Source organism: Saccostrea cucullata, unplaced genomic scaffold, assembly GCF_032062105.1.
Source record: "Saccostrea cucullata isolate Sc308-1 unplaced genomic scaffold, CSIRO_AGI_Scuc_v1 ctg6374, whole genome shotgun sequence".
Classification (NCBI taxonomy): Eukaryota; Metazoa; Mollusca; class Bivalvia; order Ostreida; family Ostreidae; genus Saccostrea; species Saccostrea cuccullata.
In genome coordinates this window covers 6,088-15,725 of record NW_026928746.1, presented here as the reverse complement: position 1 = coordinate 15,725, position 9,638 = coordinate 6,088, and the positions used below count along the sequence as shown (strand labels likewise).

The 9,638-nt window shown below is 31.8% G+C and overlaps 1 protein-coding gene across 1 annotated transcript; it reads left to right on the top strand.

Moving 5' to 3' along the window:
• Positions 1 to 1,463: 1,463 nt before the first annotated feature.
• On the top strand, positions 1,464 to 7,795 carry LOC134278626 (transmembrane protein 164-like). Its single transcript, XM_062760925.1, has 5 exons — positions 1,464 to 1,475; positions 6,133 to 6,249; positions 6,513 to 6,591; positions 6,698 to 6,798; positions 7,389 to 7,795. The coding sequence occupies exons 1-5, from the start codon at positions 1,464 to 1,466 to the stop codon at positions 7,689 to 7,691; spliced, it is 612 nt and encodes a 203-aa protein (XP_062616909.1). The 3' UTR covers positions 7,692 to 7,795.
• The last annotated feature ends 1,843 nt before the right edge of the window (positions 7,796 to 9,638 follow it).

Below are 9,638 nucleotides of genomic sequence, written 5' to 3'. Positions count from 1 at the left end.
TTTCAGCAGAGAGGCGGTTCCTTTGTCTGACAAATGTATGCCGTCCTTCCAGTACAAAGAGGAATTCCAGTCATTAAAAATCCGACTAGATTTAAGAACTGTTGCACCGTATTCCTCACATACAAAGCGGATAATATCATTCACACCGGTGACCTCTGTATCTCTTCTTGGCATGACTTCAGACACGAAAACACGAATGTTTGAATTTCTTTTCCGTAGATCCGTTATTATTGCGGAAAAGTTTAGCCGGGCTTATTGCTCAAAGAGCAATTGCCGGCTTATGCGATCATGTTCAAGGCAGGATGTTGACCCCATAGTCGCCATTTTAAAGTTACATGCAAAAATATAGTTCTTACTCTCAACCGCTTTTGAGATAATACAAACGCTAAATAAAGCAACAAAAATAAAACGAAGTTTTATCTATATAAAATAACATTAGTAGTAATGACTTTGAAAACTTCATAAGTCAAAGAACATAGTTCATTAGCGTAAGGATTTTTGATATTCAGTGTTACCGTAGTTCTCTACACATACGAGGTAAAGCAGGAGAGGGAACCAGACTGGCCTGTTTGTTTACATTCAGCTGCAGTACCAGATTAATTCTGATTCTGACAAAATCGGACCGTGGTATTAGGTTTGAAAAACTCACTGTCAGTGTCTTATAATTTATATTGATAGGTTTTAAATAATTTTTTCATCAGAATATAAACGTGATTTATGTAAGAAATTCATTCTACTCTGTAAATGAGCCCGGCTCTCTGTACTTCTGAGTACTTTGATTATTTACCTCATTTCTGAAGCACAAGATCGAGTTTGTTTACATGACAGAGGAAATTCGGACGTGCACACAAGAAAGTATCGAAAAATAATAAATAACATGTTAATTTTACAAGATTTCTAATAGCGGGGAAGGGAATTATATGTAGTTCAACTTTAAACAAACTATTGTTTATTTATTCATCCGTTTTATTAAATTATGAATAAAAAATCTAGTTGTATCAAGCATGGAGGTCAAGGCACAGAATACGCTAACTTTGGGAGAGAAAGAGTATCGATTTTTGCAATAAACATATACTTTTTCGCAATACAATCTCTTTAAACATCTTTAATCTATCAAAATTGAGTACATACAGAGCTACGAAATAATCAATCACTTTGCACGAGCATATTTTGTGGACCACACGTTTTTCCGTGAAAACGGCATTTTTTTTTAAGTGTCTGCGCATGCACGTACCCCCGTTTGAGGGTACGGTTTTCCTACTTCCGTTTACCCCCGTTTGAGGGTTCGACTAGACTGATCATTCTGCTCAGAATTGTGCTAATTGCCATTGTTATATTTCATTATTTATATTTTACATGTATCATTGTTAATCAGTTAACTCACGGCCAGGAACACGTTAAGTTCCAAGACAGTACCGTTGTCAGAAACCTTAAAAGTTAAGCACTGAAAATGGCTCGTTGTCATGAAAATACAGGTAAGGTTATGACAAAAACTGTCCGGTGTCATTACTTGAGAAGACAGGTCGTGAGCAATGTTTCATTTTTTAAGTTAAATAATTTCAACCAATGTCGGAAATTGCAATGGGGAGCAGGACTGACACCCCTTTTAGTGTTGTATCAATTTCAGCCGTTAAAATGAAGTAATAAAAGAGGAGTTTGCGTTGGCAATCACATGCCCGTGTGTGAAGTCATGATCGTCAGCCTGAAAATTTAATATTTCTTACGTAAAATTTATCAAAATGGTCCTTTTATTTTGAAATATGAAGAAAAAACTAATTTTACATGTGTTAGGTAATTGACGGCCTATTCATGATAGCAGGCTTTAAGAAATCGCAATTTATAAGCAAAATGTCCGTTGTCAGTACATGTTAAGTTTTTCTAGTCCGGTGTCTTTTTCTTAACATATAAGTTTATCAATAAAACAGTCTGACTAAAGCCAGTCCCTACTATTTTACTTTGTTAGAAGTGAAATAGTAGGGGCTGGTTTTATTCAGACTGATCAATAAATACGTAGATAACCAAAATGATCAAATGTATATGTACTCTTAAGAAAGAGAAAGCATATTGCAGAAAATTTTGAATCTTTTGGATTCTTAGGAGAAGTGTATATACGCCAACGTGCTAACCATTCTGTGATGTTTTTTAGTCAATTCATTCTCATTCTTGAGTGCAAACGTACCGTATATCCGGTTTTTTTTCGCGTGTTGGAAATTTTGCGAAAAAGGGGTAAATTGGTACAGTTTTTATTTTGCGTAAGTTATTTTTTACTATTAAAGATTTTTTGTTTAAAATGGTAATGTTTTTATGTCACATTTTAGCTGATATAATTTCTGCGTGTTTTTTATTTTGCGAATTAAAAATGGTCGCAAAAAATGCAAAAAATAGATCACCGCGAAAAAAACCGGATATACGGTATAACAATTCCTGAAATATTATCAGTAAAACAAAGATAAAATGTTAGATATACACGTACTTTAAAATACAGAAGTCTTTTATACGTATTAAATTATTGACAAACAAGTTGTTGAAACAAGAATATCAAAAGTCTTGTTTTATAAAAGTCATAATTTCAAAAGTTCCTTGGTCGAAGCAATGATCTTGTAAGCAAATACAGTTTATCATAGAGTCAAATGCTGACTGACGTTTTTCAAAGTAATTGTTAGGCCATTTTTTACACACTGAATTGTCGACGGATTTTTCCCGGTATATTTCCCGATCAAGACAAGGAGCACACAGTGGGTGTAAACGGTAGACAGTGGATGCTCATTCCTTAAAGAAGTTTTTGAATAGACAAAGAATTTTATTCAGAAAGAAGAGAAATATAAATCAATGATTGGAATCTTTTACTTTGACATATAGCTCTTAAATTAATTTGCATAAAATCTTTGAATATTCCTCAAAGATTAATATAATGTATATAACATATAATAATAGAATAATACAATATATTTGAATATATATGGTTTTTCCGCCTACCGCCAAGTAAATTTTCAAATGTTAACATATTCGAAGTACGAGAGGTGAACAAAAAGTTCGCGAACTATCTCTATATTTACAAGACCGCAATTCAGATCAGAATGAAATTTGGCACACATAGAGTCATACACATGTTCTATAAATAGCATATTAAGTATTACGTTTTGCCCCGTGTTTGTGACGTCACAATGTGAAAATGACGTCATAAGGTAGATCACTTGTGACAAAAAATGGTTGAATCAGTCGTATTCGAGAAAAGAACGGCTGTAAAGTTAAACGTATATCTTAGAAATTTCTTCGTAGAAGTTTATAATTATTCGCACACGGTTTATGAAGACAAAAGACTTGCCATAAGTTTTGTCATTAATTCGATTGATTGTTTAAGTGAAGGATGGGAGATGTTTAAAAATGACGTCTGTTCTGTTGCCCGGTGAAAGCAAACTGGGAGAGAGACGTGTCCTTTGTAAAACTATTTGATTTGAAAGATCGCCAAATTACAGTTAGATAAATAGACGAATATCTTTACAATAATATAATTATCAAATCCCTAAAATATCGTTTACTTTAGACTTTAAACATATCAGATATGATAAAGTGAAGGTACCCATACTTTATCCACATGAAATAAACGACACTCAAAAGACAGAGGACTTGGGTTTTGATGGTCACCATGCTCATTCTGCAGAAGGATATCATTATCCACCCAAACTATTGCAGAGATTAGGCCATTTCTGACAAATGGACTGTTTTTGTTGCAAAAAATAACTTGCATGGTAAGAAATATAAGAGTCCGAAAAAATGTTAAGCTTCTGTGACACACCGATAAAGAGCATGTCACGTGATCGCCTTTATCACGTGATCCGCGAATGGACAAAATGGTTGCAGATGCGCATTAAAATAGGAGAGGAATACTTTGAAACATTTTCAACACTGAAACCCCATATCATTTCTTTTTCGGAAGTTTTTCAATTAGTTCGCGAACTTTTTGATCACCCCTCGTATTTCTAATATTTTTTATATATATAATTATATAATTTTTCATAAAATATTACTTTTTGGGGAAAACAAAGAGAGATAACTATAAAAATATGGTAAAACTTTTGTTTTTCACAATAGAAATCAACGGAAAACGGAAAATACTTTTTCCCTTCGGGAAACAAAAAATCTTTTTTACAGGTAATATGGACTGTTTATGTTTATACTTTATAGACACAAAACTTCAAAAAAATATATATATTATCACAGATAATTCAATTTATGCCGCTATGAGAAATCTATTAAATTTTCCACCGTCGGATAGTTACCATGGTTACGGATTTTTTTTTAGTCCATTAAAATCTTTGTTTTTTTTTGGCCATTTCTGTTACCCTGTTAGTGCGATGGAAAAAAAACCCTCCACCCACCTTTTTTATGAGATCATTTTTGTATTATTTTGCATTCTGGTCAAAAATGTATTTTATACTAGTAACTGGTTATCTGGGATTGGTGCAATTGTTTGGATGCCTACAAGGATTGACTCATTTTTGTTATATTTTATGCATATTTACATGTAATCTGAAATTTTCACCGAATGTAAATTTCTAGTTAGTTTCAGGGGGATCACACTTGTACCTTTCGTCCACCTATGTTAATGTTTTATTCTGTTTTGTTTAATATCAGGTGATCCCCCTTAATGGTTTGTTATACATTTTACTTTATGCCATTCAAGTAAATGACATAATCGACAAAACTGCATATCTGTGTTTGGCTATTTTTTACTGCACTGTCAGGCTGATATCTCTCATAGGAGGCATAAATGCTTATTTTTTCACCAATTTCGAAGCGATTTACAACTGAAACATTACATTCTATTAATATATTTATTTTTATACATGTAATATCTCTGCCGAAAACATAAGAAAAGATAATAGGAACATTTAATCATATCCAAGACTATTTCAAAATATGGTGATCTTTTTAATGGAGAATATCGTCTACATCCCCCTTTTTAAAAAAAAAAAATGGAAATAGGATAATTCACTATTTAGCGCTGGTATTAAAACAATTCATCAATTACCATTGAAATGTTCTTTGTATCAAAAACGATTTTATGGCCAAATTGCCATTAATATTGAATAAATTGAGTGCAATATGTAGGCGGGAATCGAGAGCTAGCTTGCGTATTTCTTCCTTGACTTTGAAATCAGTTTTTTAAGGAAAAATACTGAAGCCCTTATGTATGACAAACACAAGCTGACCATTATATGAAATATAGAAAATAGCATACATTTAGTTTCTTATGACTAATTAGTTTACCCATTTATTAAAGGTATGCTTGAAATATCAAAGCATAAAAAAATCTAAAATCGACCTCCTTCACAGTGTATACGTAAAGTAAAGTTGTGACAACGGACCGATGACAACGGACTGAATTTTCGTATCTTGGTATGACAACGGACATAACTTGTAATAAATCAAAATTTTCAGTTTTAATTTGTTCAATTTTTTTCTGTAAAGGCTTATAACATGTCTTTCTACTGACTGCATCAATTGGTATACATACAATATTCTATTTACAAAAAATATAACATCCCAGAAGGAAAATGAATGAAATCCACATTTGATTTCACCAGGGTTTAATATCGCCAACGCAAACTCCTCTTTTTACTTCATTTTAACGGCTGAAATTCATACAACACCAAAAGGATTGTCAGTCCTGTTCCACATTGCAATATCCGACATTGGTTGAAATTATTTAACTTTAAAAATTAAAAACTGCTCACGACCTGTCTTCTCAAGTAATGACACCGGACAGTTTTTGTCATAACCTTACCTGCATTTTCATGACGAGCCATTTTCAGTGCTTAACTTTTAAGGTTTCTGACAACGGTACTGTCTTGGAACTTAACGTGTTCCTGGCCGTGTATATGCCTTACATGTAAATAAAGTACACTTGGATTTCCGCGGAAAATTTGTGACCGCGTAGATAGCGTAAATTAATATCACGCGGAAAAAGGACTTCTACAGTATTTATAAAGCTTTAATTGTTTCAAAAAATATACAGAAATCTATGAAAGACATTTTCTTCATAAAAATACACACATATCTTTAAAAATTTATTTTATGGTTTAGTAGCTAAAACAGTTCTTTTGATTTCTTGTTGTATTTTCCCCTCAGATTTTTCGTTTGGCAGCACCGCCAGGACGATTAGCAACATCGGTGTTCCGACTTCAACTACACATGTTAACAGGGGCACCCATTGCTATACTTTTTCCTGTAATAAATACTCGATTGGTAAGGTTTTCTTATGGTTTGGAAATTCATTGCTCAGAGAAAAACAAACCTACATGTATGTATAAGTCTCCTAACTGCTAAAGCTTTCTTGCCAAACTTTTTAGAATTCACAGTATTGTTCTTCATTCCTAAATTTAAAAACCGTAAAGCATAAAGTATCTATAAAAAAAATTGAATTATTTTATAGTCGTACAAATAGACACATTTTGCATTACAGTCCTCCTTTGTAATACATATTAACAAATCATGATTGTATTTTACAGTTGCCATTTGAGACAGAAGTATACTATATACAACATTTGCTGATGCTAGTCATTCCATTCTACTTACTCAAAATCGGAGGTACACTATAATAATGCTGTTAACATTTAGCATTGTAAATTAATGATATCTAATAATAGATTTTTGAGATTTTTTATGTGAACTTTTTGTTTGACCTTTGTTCTAGGTTCTTATACTGCTGAGCCTGTGTTAGACTTTAGCTGGGCTTTAGTGTCTATGGGAATCCTGTACATCATATACTTTGTACCAGTGCAGTACCTGGCCTATGTATGTACTTTATTTATAGTTTTGTTTTTACTGTTATTTCCATCCTCCATTTTGTCTTGCTTGTCCCCAGAATCTCTATTTTTCTTTTTTCTTTCTTCTCTCTTTCTTAAATTCGTAATTGTGACATAAAAAACTTTGAAAGTTAACCAAAAAAATTTGGGGGGGGGCATAGTTATTACATGTATAAAGAAATGTAAATTTATTATTGTTCTGCCCCTCATTGAAGAAAGGAAAGCATTCTTCTTTGTTGCTGTCAGTTGGTTGGTTAGTTTGTAGGCCCACCAACAGTTTACGTTGAAATTTGGTATACAGAATTCACATAAGAATATCTAAGTCAAGAACTGATTTGGGTACAATTGAACATTTTTTGACAGAGTCATTTTACTTGGACCAAGTGTATGTCGGGGGGGGGGCATAAATGTTTCACAAAGATCTTGTTTCATATTGGCCTTAATTGGGCAAAAATTAATTCAAACAGATGGCATTAAAAAAGATTTAAGAAGACAAAGCCTGAAAATGTGCAATAATCATATAAAACATCTTTCCAATCCATTTTTTCATTTTTAAAAATTCTAAGTTAAATTTTTCAGATATCAAAGGTGAACCTGAATAACATGCTTTGTCCAGCAGTATCAGACCCATTTCATGGACCATATTATCGAATCTGTGCAATTACGCATCAAGGACTTCTCATACCAACTCTGGGCAAGTTTTACACTTGGCTCTCAAACAAATTCCTCCGATCTTCAGTGAAGGTGGAGGAGGAGTTGGTATTTAAGATTGACTGGGCACTGGAACCTCCGCCTATTGACAATCTCAGCGGCAAGAACGGCGTCATTAGCCACCAGGACCACCAACCCAACCCCAATAACGGACATCTAAAGTCCTCCTGAAACAAACCTAACTTTAATTCTACAAAAAGGACTTTCCTTGGTGTCAATATTTCTTTATTTTAGATTGAATAATATTTGTGAATAGATGTGTTTCACAAATGTGAAAAATATGTTCTTTTTAACTAATGATATATTTTTTGCATTATTTATAGATTTCAGAATCTAGTTAACTAATTTTCTCTTAGTTGCTGTTTTTATTTTTACTGATTTGAAGGTTAACAATACAGAATATCGTGTGATAATGTTTTTAAGGTTCACACATGTGTGATCAAAATCTAGAGATCCTGTTTAGATTTAATACTGTTTTGTATTGCTTTAGTGCTTTAACAAGAATCTGGAAAGGAAAAGATTATTTTGACTTGTTAAGTTTCGTATTCTATAGTGCTTGACCCCAAATTTTGACATCTTTTTAAAATCCAAAAGAAATGTCCATAGTAAATTTACTAGATGTACGCAATTTACTAGAAAATTATTTTTCAGGCACTGGGAGAAGTCAATAAAAAGTTACACTCTCTCCTTAAAAAAAGAACAGAAAACTAAGTCATAGTTTCCTAGTTTCATTGTTATCACACTCTCTTATTAGACTGTGCTTCAATTTGAATGTGTACTTTTGCATGATTTACTTGCATGTAGAGTAATATTCAGTTCATTTCACTCTAGAAAGTGGAAACTATTTTCAGTATTACATATTGTAGAATTAATTTGAGTTTACACTGGTACATTTCCTAAATAAATTCTCCTCAGACAGAATTATATTTTACCATGTATTTATATTATGAATTATATGACATTGCATGATTTCAAAGGATGCCATTAATATTCATTCAAAACTAATACAAATATGTAATAATGATTGACTTAACATTTTGACTACATTTAATCAGTATTTCTGTAATAATTACATTTTTTGTTTCAGCATTATTTGACTACAAAGAACATCCAGGTATATTTCATTGCCTTTTAACTAAATACCAAAGCAAGATATTAGATTAATTGAAATTTTATTTTTCAAATTTCCTGAAGGAATTTAAGAAAAAATATGCTTATGTGCAGTAGCAACTTGTATTTATGAAACAGCATTAAAGATTTTAGATCTGTTCAGTCTTGTGCAATAAGTAGATCTATTTACCTAGCTTGCCTTTTTTGAATCATTTCTTATATTTTTCTGTGAAAAAAGGTTTTATCTCTTACATGATTTTTTTTCAAAAAAGGAAAAATTGTTTAATCACAAAAGTAGTTCTGTATAAAAGAAACATTCCATCATACTGTCATTGGGTAAATTATGATCCCCATTTTTTAAATATTCTGAATCTAATATTGAAATATTAATACTACAGGTACCACTTGATTCCCCTTGAGATTCCCATTGGCTAGATTGATAGTGTTCTAAAGGTTGTCTTTTTATACATTTGACTAGTCTCTATCAGCATAAAAGTCACTTGAATTTGAGATTATAGATAAATCAAAGAAATAATTGTTTTTAATGTTTTGTAGAGAATGTTTCTGATGCAATCTGCTTTCAGTCATTTGTAAAGAGCTTGATCAGTTTATTTAACCAGGTTTTATTGTATTTTAAATTATACATGTCTTTAGCCTCATCTTGAAATGTATACATATATTTAACTCAAATTTCAGGCAATGAAAGTAAAATAATTTAATTTCATTAAAAGTGATTGTTTTTAGACAGTTTTTCAGTGAGAAAGATTCCAAAATGAGATTAAAACTAAGTTTTGGTTTTTGTTTTTCAATATTTAGGGACTTGAACATTATTTCAATTTGTGTTAATTATTTTTGTTGTCTGTGATTTTAATAAATCTTTAAATCTGTATTCTAGGTGTCCCTTATTTATATATATAGTCATAATTATGTTTTATCTGTTTATAAATAATTTAAAAAGTATCAAAACATTTCCAAGTGATTATATGCCCTATGTTGACCAAACTTGCA